General features: G+C 35.7%; 1 protein-coding gene across 1 annotated transcript in view; it reads right to left on the reverse strand.

Moving 5' to 3' along the window:
- Window positions 1–1,564: 1,564 nt before the first annotated feature.
- LOC121386064 (synaptogenesis protein syg-2-like) overlaps window positions 1,565–15,366 on the reverse strand; it is a 16,502-nt gene continuing 2,700 nt past the window's right edge. Inside the window, exons 2-11 of the mRNA XM_041516863.1 lie at window positions 13,556–13,816; window positions 12,341–12,601; window positions 10,041–10,319; window positions 8,393–8,695; window positions 7,521–7,826; window positions 6,661–6,810; window positions 5,113–5,137; window positions 4,619–4,665; window positions 3,714–3,818; window positions 1,565–3,006 (exon numbers count right to left, since the gene is read on the reverse strand). Coding sequence (XP_041372797.1) covers window positions 3,715–3,818; window positions 4,619–4,665; window positions 5,113–5,137; window positions 6,661–6,810; window positions 7,521–7,826; window positions 8,393–8,695; window positions 10,041–10,319; window positions 12,341–12,601; window positions 13,556–13,816 — 1,736 coding nt within the window. The 3' untranslated portion in view covers window positions 1,565–3,006; window position 3,714. The remainder of the gene's footprint in view (window positions 3,007–3,713; window positions 3,819–4,618; window positions 4,666–5,112; window positions 5,138–6,660; window positions 6,811–7,520; window positions 7,827–8,392; window positions 8,696–10,040; window positions 10,320–12,340; window positions 12,602–13,555; window positions 13,817–15,366) is intronic.

Genomic DNA, 15,366 nt, shown 5'->3' on the forward strand with positions numbered 1-15,366 from the left:
TATTTCATTTGTTGGAAACATCTTACAATGCAGCAAACTCAGGAATGTCCCTTTAACATTTTTTGTTTTTACAAAACGTCAGTGTATAGCAATCTGAACGATACATAAAAACTCGTTATCCATGATCAAGACCGTAACTCTGCACAATGCTGAGTCGAATGAGATTTTGGGAAACTCGTGGTTGATTTTACGAATCTCTATCAGGAGGACAGATACTCTATCTAGTGCCTCATCTACAGGAGGACAGATACTCTATCTAGTGCCTCATCTACAGGACAGATACTCTATCTAGTGCCTCAGTTACAGGAAGACAGACACTCTATCTAGTGCCTCATCTACAGGAGGACAGATACTCTATCTAGTGCCTCATCTACAGGAGGACAGATACTCTATCTAGTGCCTCATTTACAGGAAGACAGACACTCTATCTAGTGCCTCGTCTACAGGAGGACAGATACTCTATCTAGTGCCTCATCTACAGGAGGACAGATACTCTATCTAGTGCCTCATTTACAGGAAGACAGACACTCTGTCTAGTGCCTCATTTACAGGAGGACAGACACTCCTGGGCAGATCCTGTACTGGAGATTTCATCCCCCGTGCACTGCCACAAAGAGGACAGTCACGTCCATAATAATAAACTAAATCAAAACTACCACAGGACAGAGCTAATTGGAATAAATTCAGCTGTGTTGACATGAACAGTGATGGTATGGGGTGATCGCGAAAGGTGAGCATATCCAGAGCCTCTGAATATCTACCATAAAACGTTCTGAATGGGACACCATAACACAGATAGAACACTTTCTGTGCCAGAATGATATGACGTTGTTTGAAATGTGCGTACAATGAGCATGTGCTGAGGCATCTTAGAAGTTGTGATGTATAGACACAAAAAAAAAAAACTGAAGCAGACGGTATATTTTTTGAAATAATAGAAAATAGACTATTGGGAAGTAGAAGTCATCCCTTTTGTCATACAGCTTAGCTTGGAGACCAGTGTCTCTTTGAATCTTTATGCATAGATTGAGGTATGAAACAGATTTCACACCTTCAGATGTTACCTCTACTTCTGACTCGTGCGGGTAATCTATAATCTTGCAAGTTTCTATTACTGAATGATATAAGAATACCATCAAATTGTATAATATTATCACGTTTTAAGACAGGGTTGAACAATTAAAGTTTGCATTCTTTAACAACACCACTAGAGCACATTGATTAATTAATCATCGGTTATTAGATGTCAAACATTTGGTAATTATAACACGTATTCATTAGAGGAAGCCAGTTACATTTTTGCTAATGAAGCAATGGATCATTTATATGGACCTTCCCACAGACAATCGAGCACACACCACGGCCTTTTATCAGTAGTGGTGCACTGGTTGGAACGACAACAATTCCAGTCAGTTGAATCTTGTTAGATAAATCCAGGTCCGATGTAAGAGACAGTTGACTTTAATAATAAGACTTAAGTAAAAAAAAAAATATATATTTATTTTAAATAATAAGACCAAAAAAAAAAATTACGGATGACCTCAATGTAGGTTAACCAAATAAACATAATTTAGGGATTTATTTAAGTAATAAACACAAGACAAAAAACACAGAGATAACCAAACAAAAAACAACAAATAAGTAACAGGTTAGGGTAAAGTGAAACCGTTACTCTAATCAAAGATCATATCTCCGCATTGTATATCGTAAATGGACAATTCATAAATTTCATAAATAATTTCTTTTAATAATAAAGGCATATTGCCTAGGAAAAATGCATCTCAGTTTCAAAGCCGTACCTAGCTAGGACAACAAACATGATAGCACGTCTGCTGTATAGAAACATAACTCATTAATACAATTCCATTCCATATTTTAGAAAAGCCGTACCATGTATGTTAAATACAATACATGCAAGTTACAATTAAAAGAATATACATAAAAGAGAGTATACATCAGTATCTACAAATATACACTTAAAATAGGCTTAGAAGGTCAATACTTAACCATGTACAATATATACAAGTATAAGACTATTTGTTACCAATACATAATTATATACATTATATGTCTGTGTTCACACTTACTCAATTAAACTGGTTTAACTATATTGGTTCAGCCAAAATACTTTTCGTTCTTTCCAACTTATTTTCGTGCTATCTGGGCTGTCTGTCCAGGACAGTGGGTTAGGTATTAGTTGGTTAGTAGTTTAGTGAGAGAGAAGAGGGTGTAGTGGCCTTACACCTACCCATTGAGTCCTTAAGAACTTGCTTTGGGTTGGAGCCCGTGCCGGGCTGCGAACCTTGTACCTACCAGCCGGTTACACTTTTCATTGGAAAAAACGAGCGTTAACAAGTGTAACAACTATATCGGTATAAGGCAGAAGTGTAGTTTTCCGTACTTGCACAAAACATCAAAACAACAATGGACTTCGAGTCAGGGTCCTTGCTAAACCACTTACTGCTTATCCTGACTGTGACGTCAATAACATTCCGCCTTATACTGGTTTCACTAAAACATTTTAAGTTCATACTTACGTTTAAACTGTTTTAATTATACCACATGCCGAAGTATTTTAGCTACAGATACAGGTTTAGCTATACCAGTACAGTGAAAAGATCGCGTTCACACTTATATGTTAAACTGGTTTTGTTATACCAGTTTAGTTAAACCAGTGTAAAGTGCAAATGTGAACGCAGCTTATTATACACACTCTAAGACTATTTTTATAACTAGACAACTATGTACAATATATACAGTTATGTAAGACTATTTTCACATATATTTCTTTCAATAGGGGACCTAAACTATGGAAATGCACTTTTCTAGGTTAACTGTATGGATTATTTTCACACCAAATATAAGGTGTTGCATAGATATCAGTTCAGTCAGTGATGTGTCATTAAGCATATCGTGACTTGGTCTGGTCAAAGTCCAACAGAATGTTTCAATGTTACGTGTACGTCGTGCAATATAATTCTGTGACGTATATTACTACAATGGTTTCTGCAAAAGAAGGAATAAAAACCGAATAAATAGTTTGACCCTGTTACAATACAAATTTAAGAAATTACAAACATGTGAACAAGATACAAATAAAATTACACACGAATACAGTTGGATCATCTGTTTTGTAAACCACAGTTTGGTCTCACTACAACATTTCGTCTCTTGTTGCTATACATCATCTTCCATAAATGTAACTTTGCATTGATCTTTACATTATGTTTGTCAAATCTTTGCTTACTGTTAAGAGGTACCTTCCCCATGATCTTGACATTGGCAAAATGTTAAATATTTTACGCGAGTTTTAATGATTTATAGATGATAATACAGGTGTTACAAGTTTTATTTAAATATCCCCATTACGAGTCATAGCGTGGTTAATAATAATGATTAGTGTCATAGTGGAGAGGCACTAATTTACAACTGAAAAGTTTCCTCTTGGCAGAAAGTCTTTCTGGCAGTTGTCCCGGAAGATGTAACAATGGGTTGCATTTCCTGCCAGAAACAAACAGAGTTGATATTTTTAGAATTTCTTGTTTATATTTGCCTTTGTTTCACACTAGTATGGGATGTCGATAAAATGCATTCATTCATATATATATAGAATAAAAGAAGAGTTGTGTGTTTAATACACCAATAAAATGGGTATTGGATATGCCAATATGCCAATGCAATGAGTATTTAATACACCAATACAATATGTATACCTCATGTGTTGAGATTTTCATAAAGTTCCGTTTTTGCATATGGCGTATCGTCTCGAGTTCCAAATCCTTCGTAAGTGTTTGTCTGGTCATCCGAATTAACAAGTTCTGAAAACCACAGTTATACTCTTCATACACGTATACATCCATACATATATATTTAACTTCTTACATCCTACAACACTTATATGTAAAATATTTTTTCAAAACGTCACTTGGGTGTAGACTCACAATACGTTAACTGTAAGTAATGAGACCAATTTCATTTCAACTTATTTTGGTGCTTATATCCAGTTAATGTTCAAACACGCTGTCCTGGGCAATCACCTCAGCTATCTGTGCTGTCTGTCCAGGACAGTGGGCTAGTTGTTAGTTGGTTAGTTGTTAGTAACAGTGAAGAGGGTGTGGTGGCCTTACACCTACCCAATGATCCCATAAGAGCTCGCTCTGGGTTGGAACCGGTACCGGGCTGCGAATACCGTACCTACAAGTCCGATGGCTTAACTACTACACAAACGAGACCAATAACCAGCATTTGAAAGCTACCACACCAGCTGACAAATTAAAACACCATTAAACAATTACATCATATCAAAATAATTAATATGTATGGTGTGTTAATAAAACATGTTTATATACACACAAATCAAATGGATTGTATTTATTTAGTATGTATGTGTGTATTTACGAGTGTGTGTGTTGTGTGTGTATATGCAATAGAATGTGATATCGAGTGTGTGTACATATCCGTGTCTATGTGTGTGCTCATGTGTGCGTGTGTGTGCATGTGTGCGCGTGCGCGTGTGTGTGTGTGTGCGCGCGCGTGCGCAATAACATGAGATATAGAGAGAAAGGGATGATAGAGAGAACGTATACACAAATCAGTAATGAAAGTAAAATAAATTTACCAGTTCTGTTCCCACGCCGTGTGTTGTCTAGTGCTGCATGTTGATGCCTGTAAGAAAACAAAAAAACAAATGTTGATATCAAATTATTTCTCTCATTCAGAGTATGAATGTTTAGATTCAAAGCTTTAACAAAGCAACAATCCAGTGTATTTTAAGGGAGGGCTGTTTATCAAGAGTTCGGTAATATTTTAGAAACAATGTCTCATGTTTATTCATAAAGTAAAATGAAGTCAGTATGGCCATTGTCTTCCTTAACAGATGATTTTTGACTCCATATTCATTGCCTGGAACATGAAAGAAAAATACAAACTATGTGTGTGCGTCTGTTCTTATTGATATTATCTATGTGCGTGTTTGTGCGATTATATTTGTGTATGTGATTCTATCACTGGGTGTCTTGGCTTGTGTGTGTGTGTATATATATCTGTTTGTGTGTGTATGTAAAGGATTCCCAATTACAAATAAACTAACTAAAAACGCAATGTTATACTTACACGTTATCTTTAGATTGCTGTCCATCTGTCAAGAAAACAGAGAAAGGATATAAGACAATAACAAACATGCTGAAATAATCTTTGTAAACGGTGTTTATCTTTTACCCATATGTTCATTCCTGCCAAAAGTTCGAAAAAAGTATTAATGGTAAATATATCAAATCGCATACACCAGAAAACTAAAACAAAATACCAATCCATGTAAACAAAAGCAATATACAGGCTTGAAAATTAGCAGTCGCCCGTGGCGAACTTTATTGGCTAAGGGCGACTAAGAATTGTACAAAGGTAGTCCGTTGGGCGACCATTGATTTTAGTGTCTGGCGAGCATGGTGCTAGTTAAAAAAAGAAACACTGATATTGATTCGAATGTGACAAAACACACCACGTCTATGTTGGGGGAACTACAGAGCTGGTAGCAGAATACCTAGAACTCAACATGTTCTATATTTTGATAGCGCCAACATAATGAATAAAGAAAAAATTCATATAAAAACATATTTATTTATTAAGTTTTAAACCCATACCGTCTCAAATAACATTTTATTGGTGGTAAAAGTGCAGTGTACATTAAAACAAAAATTATCTACAAATTACCATCAAAGGGTATAGGTTAACTTTTTGTGTGTGTGCGATACACGTTTTAAGACAATTTATGGAACATCCAAGGTAATCTGAATGACACAACCGTAATACATGATCAGGGCCGTATCTGCACAAAGCAGAGTCGAGTGGGCATTTGGCAAAACAGTGGATGATTCCACGGATCTCTGTCTAGAACAGCAACTCCTGAGGAAATCATTTGCTGGGAATTTCACCCCTCTTGCATCACCACAAAGTTTATTCCATCCCTCTTGCATCGCCACAAAGAGGACTGCCTATCCCAGACTAGTTTACTAAAGCACGCGCAGTTCTACATTTAGTCTGTTTCTATTGCATTATCCTTTACCCTGTATTGAAAACGAGATTTAATATATTTAATTTAATGGTACTTTGTCAGGTCAAGTCAGGTCATAGGGTTTGACGTGCACATTCACAACTAGCTGTTGTAGCGCACGCCTGTCATGGGCACAAGAGCCGGCCTCGGCCGGCTCCTCCGTCCATGACAGGGGTACTTTGTACAGAAACATGTTTATTTATACTGGATTTCGTTTCTTTTCTTTCTTTTTTTTGAGTTGGTATGGGTTTAAAACTTAACAACATGTTTTGATATCAATTTTTACTTTATTCATTATGAAGTTAAACGGCAATTAATCGGTTTTCCTTAACGCAAACGGTTATTATTCAACTGATAAAACACTATAGGTTTAATTTTAACTGTGCAGTTTAATTCCAATGTGATAATCGGAGGGCTAGTTGAATTTGAGAAGGGCAAGTAAGATTTTTCTTCAACTGGCCCTGCTGGCGACCTTGGTTTTCATGTTAATTTTGAACCCTGCATAGACCTTTCATACTTTAAATTTATTTGTTATATCTATACTTGAGAACATTGGTTACATCGCTTGTAATATAATAATACACAGAATAGAAATTAAACTGTAGTCTCACCTGATTTTGAAGAAGCACACACATAACCTCGTCTCCACACAATAACAAAGACAGTCTCTGTCAAGACAGCAATAGCAATGCCAATCACAATCCCTACTGCAATCCCTGTCCCGGTTACTTCGTTTGATGAGGTTGGCAGAAAGGATTCACCTTTAACAAAACAAACAACAATTATCACACAAAGATACATTTTACTCAGAGCGTGGCTGTTGCACTAATAATAAACGTGTCTGTTGTTGAGAAATGTAAAAACGAGAACAATTAAAAAACAAATAAAAAAACATGCTATACCGACTACCCGAAATACAGAAATACTGATATTTTAAACAAGAAAATATATATAATATGTAAGTTTAATCGTAGATTTTTTTATTAGTCTGAAACATCATACAATGCAGCAAACTCAGGAATGTGCCTTTAACATGTTCTCTTTAAAGGTATGGAAAAGCAGTACTTATTATGCGCCACCAACCCCTCAGACACACACAGAGAAATGGTGCAGTATTGCTAAATGATGAGAATGGCAGCGATGTTTTATGGCACAAAAACCGATTGCTTACTCTATTAAAAGATGGAAGAAAACAAGCGCCACATTTATGTGAATAAATCAAGATTGGATTTTTATTAATGCACGTCGTAAACAATTAATAGCAATTACTAAATTATATTACATCTACATCGCATATAAGGAAATACGTTTTGATATATCTGTCGTGGGATCACTACCTGGGATGGGAAGGACCAGTTCGAACCACCCAGGGGATCGATAACGTGATTCCTCGCACCTACGATGATGAACTACATGTCGCCCAGCGTTACAACAGAACTCTATCTGAGAGTCTGTCCATTATGACTATTACCTGGAGGTAATGTCAAAGCTTCTTGTGCCTTGGTGAAGTCTTCGTGTCCATATCTATTATAAGCCAAAACCCGCACCAGATATCTCGTCTTTGGTTGAAGATTTGGTATAACAGCTTTCTGAATTGTGTTAAAATCTTTTTCTGGAATCACATCAGTGAGATTGGTCCACTGTGATGTTCTGTCTGCTCGGTATTGTACAACAAACGACTGCTCTGATCCTCCATTAAATCCCCCTATCCAAGCAACTGAGACTGAGTGTGGGTCACTGCTCCATACTGTGAGATCAGAGGGAATATTCGGAGGACCTTCGAGAAACAAAGGCATTTACTGAAACTCTCGCATACCCAAGCATTTGTTATGTAAATAAAGTTAAACGTTAATAAAAACACTATTGTTAAACATTAAATTGCATTTAAAATGCAAATATAATACAGCCTAACCGAAATGATGACATACGAATTCAACTAAGACAGGAAAACCATAATTAAGTGCTTAAGTCCTTCCTAATTACACCAAAAAGGCTGTTATTATATGATGGTTCCCGGTAATTAATTTGATATAATCACAAAAGTAATTGAAAGAAAGGCGAAGTTGGAGTGGTAGTAAGATCCAATTTTAATAACAATCCCCGCCAGTGTTCTACAGCTACTTAGTCTGCAGCTAGCACAGATATCTACTCACACGTTGTACATCACTGGGCGATGTGAGATACATTAAGACCATGAGAGAATGGCAGTGAGATCTCTTTTCAATAACTCAATGGTCCACAGTTACAGTTTACAACTAGCATATCCATCTTTGAATAACTCAATGGTCTACAGTTACAGTTTACAACTAGCATATCTATCATTGAATATCCGTCTACACATACCTGCTACATAAAGTGTCAGATTCTTCACAAGATCTGTGTTTTTAGCTCCATTTGACACCACAACCTGATAGGTACCAATATCTCCATGCTGAATATCTGTTAGTGTGTGTTTCCCAGCAGCAGTTACGTCAGTTGTAGGTGAACTACTAGACCCAATATTATTTCTGTTTCCATCAGTCAGTTTGTACCAGGTGAACGTCGGTGTTGGATTGGCAATTACTAATATCTTTAGAGTCACATTACCGCCAATTGCTCTTGTAAACTCTTTCTGGAATGGAACTCGATGGTCTAATCTTGGTGAACCTGGAATATACTGACTGCTTAAATTATTACAATTTGCCTCCATACAGATAACTAAAAACTATTTACATGCGTAAAATATGTTGTATTCTTAATTACCGTATATACAAGTTGTGTATGTATTACTGCTTGTAGTAAACTGTTCAGAAATGGAAGACGAATGACGAAATTTTATTTAAAGGCATACTGTCACAGATTTAAGGACCTTATTTCTCAAAATATGGATAATAAATAAAAATTACATTAATTGTTGAAAACCAAATCTAGCTATCGGATCACCTTAACTGAACAATGATGGTGTGAAATCCATGTCATCCCTCTCGGCAATTTTAGTTTTTGAATTATGGACCATTGCCATAATTCAATTATTTTTACAAAATGTCATTAATAAATTGAGTATGGTGGTTATTAAGATGGTTGAATAAAGTACATTTAGGGACAAATCAAATTATTTTTGTTCAGGTAATACTTTGTTAGACCATTAAATAGGTCAGTGGTCTGTGACAGTATGCCTTTAATGATGCAATAACAATTTAATTATGGACATGTGGTTAAGGACCACAGAGATAATGATAGAGAATACCTACTGCCACCATTCCATGGGCTACTCTTTTTGATCAGCAACGAGAAACAGCATTAGGTGCACACTTTACGACAAGACTGTTTCTGTTTGGACAATGAAGAAAAGGACCAAAAAGTACCAAACAAGGGTAGAGTTATTAATATTCCTCAGAAATTAGTTTTCTGTTTAATGTTTGCCAGTTAGTAGAATTATGAGCAAATTGCCTAAGTTATAAAATGGGTAATAGTCTAAACAGAAAAAGTGTTTTATGACCTGACTATAATATGGAATGAATATACTATAAACGAACTCGAATGAATGAATGAATGAATGAATGTTTAACGACACCCCAGCACGAAAAATACATCGGCTATTGGGTGTCAAACTAGGGTAAATGGAACAAAATTTGATGATCAACAGCAATATAAAAATTCAAAATTTAAATATAAAAAAAGTGAAAAGAACTGTATAAAAATACAAATATCACAGATAGATACGGACTTTTACTCAAAACTTCAATTTTGTGCTGTATTGGCCATTCTCAAAGAGAATGTTACACCCCTGCACCACGGCGAGGTTACAGCACGAACTAATTAAGGTACTAAACGATATTAAATGACTAATGTACGCCATGTTAGTTATTTGGTCTAAAATAAGTATGCCACGATATAAGTAATTTGAGTAAGAAAGCAAACACATTTTAGTTTTACTGTGTTAGACCTGAGTGAATAACATTTGGTCAATAATTTTCACATTAATCATTAATGATACTAATGTGTAACTTACATCTGACAACAAGTTGCACACTTTCACTGACAGCTGACTTGATGTTGTTTCCCGCTTCACACGTGTAGTGTCCTGTATCCAGACATTCAACCTCGTTCCACGTGTACTCAGCCTGTTTAGAGTTTGTTACTTCACGCAGAGTCTGTGACTTGTTCAGCAATTTGATGTGAGATCCTGGATTACTGTCAACATCACATCTCAGAATCATAAGAGTCAACTCATCAACTGTAACCGGTGTAGACAGCGAGTTTAAAGTCAGAGAACTGATTGAAGATTGGTCTGCAAGTACATATATTAGATACCATGTAGAATAGGGAATTGCTTCGGAGTTTGAACAAAGACATTTAAATATTGCAATGAAAATATTTTATAAAATAATACATGAGTAGATTCTGAGTTAAACCTATAGGCTAAATCTAACTTGGGTATACTGTGAAGTATATATAAATTATTTATGAACTCCAAAGTAATACTTATTTTATAACAACATTTTGTTATTTTAACTAGAATGGCAAATAAATAAAAGTCACAATGACTGGATAGTGAAGAGATAAACAAAACAACAGTAGTGTACTTTTAATAAATAGAACTGGCCGGAGTCTTATTAATATGCACGATAGCTTATTAATATACAACTGTATGCATGACGTCACAGGTCAGCCACAGAAGAAGGGTCGGTGGACGTCATGCACGTTTGCTAGTGTTGATCAGTTCATGAATTAAGCTAGAACAATGGATAGTAATCAATGCCTTATCTGGAAAACAGCACGAGGCGCGTGACCGCTGTGTCAGACATTGCAAACATGTGATGTCAATTCCTTTTGTGTGCGGTTTGTATAAGTATTCACTTGTGTCAACATTAATTGAAGCATACGTGTATATTAAATGATAATTTTTGTCTTCATTAAAATAGGATTCATATTCATTTGTGTTTTTTTATGACCAATTTTTAATTTTAATTCTCAGGTTTGTTAAAATCTTAGCAAGACAAACAAATCCTTTTTAACTAACAAAAACTAGACATTTAATATACCCGTGCCCCGAGAGAAGAAAATCAATACTATGTGTACAGGAAAGTGTTTGCTTAGCGCAGACTCGTGTTTTACCAACCACAGCGGTCACGTGCCTCGCGCCGTTTTCCGTATAAGGCATTGAATACTACACATTTCTCTGGCTTAATTAATGGACTAATTGCCACTTGCAATAGGGTACGAAAATTTGCATATTAATTAGCTATTGTGCATATTAACGAGGATCCGGCCAGTAGCCAATGTTCTACTTACTAAAAGTACACTACTAACAACCAAGTCTGGATTTACACTAATTCAGTTACGTTTAACATTTACATTTAGTATTCCATCAAGTTACTGAATGAAAAGATCCAATAATCATTAACAAAGATCCAAACAAACATACTTTGTATTATAAAATATTTACTTAACAAAATATTCTTAAGTAGAGGATTCCCTCGGTAGTCTTTCTATAAACGTCCGCTCGATGCGCGGTCGGTCTGGGATCGATCTCCGTCGGTGAGACCAGTGGGCTATTTCTCATTCCAGCCCGTGCACCACGACTGGTATATCAAAGGTAGGTACTACCCTGTCTGTGGGATGGTGCATATAAAAAGATCCCTTGCTGCTAATCGAAAAGAGTATCCCATGAAGTGGCGACAACGGGTTACCTCTCTCAATATCTGTGTGGTCCTATATATATATATATATATATTAATTAACAATATTATATAGCGTGGATGTAATAGCATGCTATTCGGCCGTGAACCCCTCCCACGAATCCCTATGTAAATCGAAAACCGTATTTAAGTTTTAAAACAAATACATATATTCATGAAGAATTAATGCTCTAATAATGAAACCAAATATGTTATGGCAAATAAAACAAGTCTGGACTGTATAACATGTTTTGGAATCTAAAAGCATTGCACTAATTCAGTTTCATATAACATTTGCCAGTATTTCTTCAGGCTAATGAATGGAGAACCCAATAATCATTCACAAAGTTCCAGTTCACTTTGTATTATAAAATAGTTGGTTTACAAAATATTGTGCAGTAGAGGATCCCCTCGGTAGTAGCTGTCCTCCTATAAACGAGGCACTAGATATTCACATATATTAATAATTAACAATAGTATTATGTAGCGTATTACAGCATGCTATTCGGCCATGAACCCGTCCCATGAACCCCTATGTAAATCGAAAACGGTATTTAACTTTTTAAAAAATGCCTTCCTTATATACATGAAGAATTAATGTTCTAATAATTAAACCAAATATTTTACTCACATTGCACATTCAGAGTAATGTTCTTGTCTAATGAGTTCTGTGTATTTGTGTTCCTAGCAGTACATGTGTAGTCACCAGCTGCTGGTCTATGTATGTTATTTAACGACAACACATCAATGGTTGATTTTATCTGAGATTTAAACTTCCATGTGAAAGAGCAGGATGGAGAACAGTTAGTCGCTGCACATGACACAGATACATCGTCACCTTCCTTCACTGTCAGTGGAGAAGTGGTGTTCAGCTCGACACTGTCTGGACCATCTACAAAATAAACATAAAGCAAATAACAATTCAATCACTTTGTTGATACCTAACAAACATGCACGGGGTCATACCTCACCTAAAATGGGGGGATTAAAAAGTAATCATGAGACAATCATACAGGGTCTGTCTCAAGCTAGACAAAAGAGGTTAATTCTAAACTATCTGAGAATTAGTATTGTTTATTTTTCCTGGGAAGGGGAGGGGGGTCTAGGTACGGTCCTAATACAATATATACAATATATGTTACGTACTATGTTCACACATTTTGATGGCTTTTTGTATTTATTATCTGTCAGTTTAGTGTAGAGTCCCAATTCAAATCAGTTCAATTACTGTATTTATTTTTGCTATATTTGTCCAAGTATTTAAGGTCAGGGATTGTCTAACTTAAAATGTGTTTTGTTTAATGCTACCACTAGAGCACATTGATCATTGGATTTGGATGATCATGTCAAATATTTAATATGTTTTACATACACCTGCTCCATTTTTGCATTAGTAACAATGGATATTTTATATGCATCTTCCCACAGAAAGGACTGCACATACCATGGTATTTGATACACCATTTGTGGTGCACCAGCTGGATCAAGAAATAGCCCAATGGCACCAACGACGGGGATCGATCCCAAACCGTCAGAACATCAAGCGAGCGCTTTACTCCTGGGCTGCATCCCGCCCACGGGAATGTCAAATGTCATACGAATTTGTGCAGTAGGCTCGAATCCAGTCAGCACACATTGTGTGTTTTTATTACGAAACAAATACATTGAACGTGTTTTAAACAATCACCACTATTAAAATGGGTTATATAAATAATTCTCATTGTTTACTGCATGTCATTTGGAACTAAGGAAGAATATTAAAATGGTCTCTTAAGATTTCAAGAGAATTAATTGTTCATTAAGTAAAAAATATAACAAATGTATCATATTAAATTATACTACTCACAGTACACTGTCAGTGTGAACTGTTTAGTTGTAGACTGTGGTATAAGTGAGTTGGTCGCTGTACACGTGTACACATTCCCTGTCTGACTCCTGTTGATGTTTGTCAGTGTTAACTGAGAGGTTGGTGAGATCTGCTGATTTCTCAGAGTCCAGGAATAGGAGCATGGTGGATTACAGCTACCAGCACACATCACAGTCAGACTGTCTCCTTCTCCTACAGAACCAGGTGATGGTGGATTGAAAGAAACAAAGTCTGGACCACCTGCAAAAGAGATACAATTATATTTGAATATTTCTAGAAATATACAATTTCTTCAAGGCATTAACCATGTCGGTGTAGGGAGAGGAGTTTAAAAAGGAAACATTTGTTCAGTGGTATATTGTACAGTTTATATGTTTGTTCACGTACTGGTGATAAAGAACTACAAACCAATTGATCACACACATACAATGCTTTCATTGTTAATTAAGCAATAACGAAATTGTTATGTGCTTGCATGCCGTATAAAGATAGGAGGGGCTTTTTCTCTTGTCACATCGTAACAAATAATAAGAAATTGCGAATCCACAAAATCCGGCAAGTTGATTATCGGCAGATAGATAGAGCAGCTCGAGGACAGATGAATTGCACCAAGACAGAAACGTGTCAGATATATCCGCCTGGCATAGCGTTACGGAGGGTTCGGGTCAAATGAACGCACCCAAAACTGTCTTTCTACTAGTAGCATGGGACCCTGGTGATTTAAGGTACTTAATAATTGTATTAGTATATTTTAAAAGTGTTTTGTAATTTTATTATAATTATTAGTTGAAGAAACCTTTTATTTGTTACTTGAACCAACAATGCAGAAAAATCTACATAGTTGATGTAAACACTGTCCTTACAATCGGCCTACCCTCGCTCACTGAACAAAAAATCGTAACGCTATTTTTAAGCACAGAAGCGCAAAACGTCATAAGAACAAAGTATACAGCTGCAAGTTGCTTGCTTGAATTTATGTCTTGAAGAGATAAATAAAAAAGGAACTGTTTTAATATTTTTAAATTATTGATTTAGTAGTCAGCAAATTGTTGCATGATGTTTAAAATATTGCTGCAAGATAGGCCCAAGGTGGGGCAAACTTGTTTTGTTTTTTTAAATAGCTTTGCTTATTTATAATTGTATTTGTTATCTAAATAGTTTTTAAATATGTATTCAAATATAATATTCAATATACATATTGTAGTAATAGCCATATTTTTAATGTAAAATTGTATTTACATCCTAGTTTACGTTTTCAAATTTAGCGCCCTTATTTGCTTGCATGGGGAAAAAACGATTGACATGTGACCTCACATTTTTACTGACGTCGCTCACTAGTAGGTAAAAATAAACATGCACATGCAGACGACACTTTGATATATATTTTGAGCATGATCGCGATAAATTAAGAAAACTACAATAGTTTTAATTGGCATACGGGTAATATGTTTTTGACCTATTTTGGTTCACGTGTAGAAAAACTAATTTTTAAGATAAAATGCAACAAAGAATTGGATATAGTTTTTAAAATTTAACAACTTGAATGTCTACACAATCTTACCGTGAGACTGGGAACGTGAACAAACGGTAGGAGGTGTATTACTTTACACGGGGTGGAGGATTCCCAAATAGCACGACTTACTAGAGACAACGAATCAACAGGGAGAGAGTATAACCTAAATGATTTGAGTTTGTTCCCCCCTCCCCCTCCCCTCTTGAGATGAATATTGCGACATTTAATCTAGTGACTGCGAAACTTTTAAAATTACCATACCTGTATTGAGTTGTTA

The sequence above is a fragment of the Gigantopelta aegis genome, chromosome 12, assembly GCF_016097555.1.
Source record: "Gigantopelta aegis isolate Gae_Host chromosome 12, Gae_host_genome, whole genome shotgun sequence".
Classification (NCBI taxonomy): domain Eukaryota; kingdom Metazoa; phylum Mollusca; class Gastropoda; order Neomphalida; family Peltospiridae; genus Gigantopelta; species Gigantopelta aegis.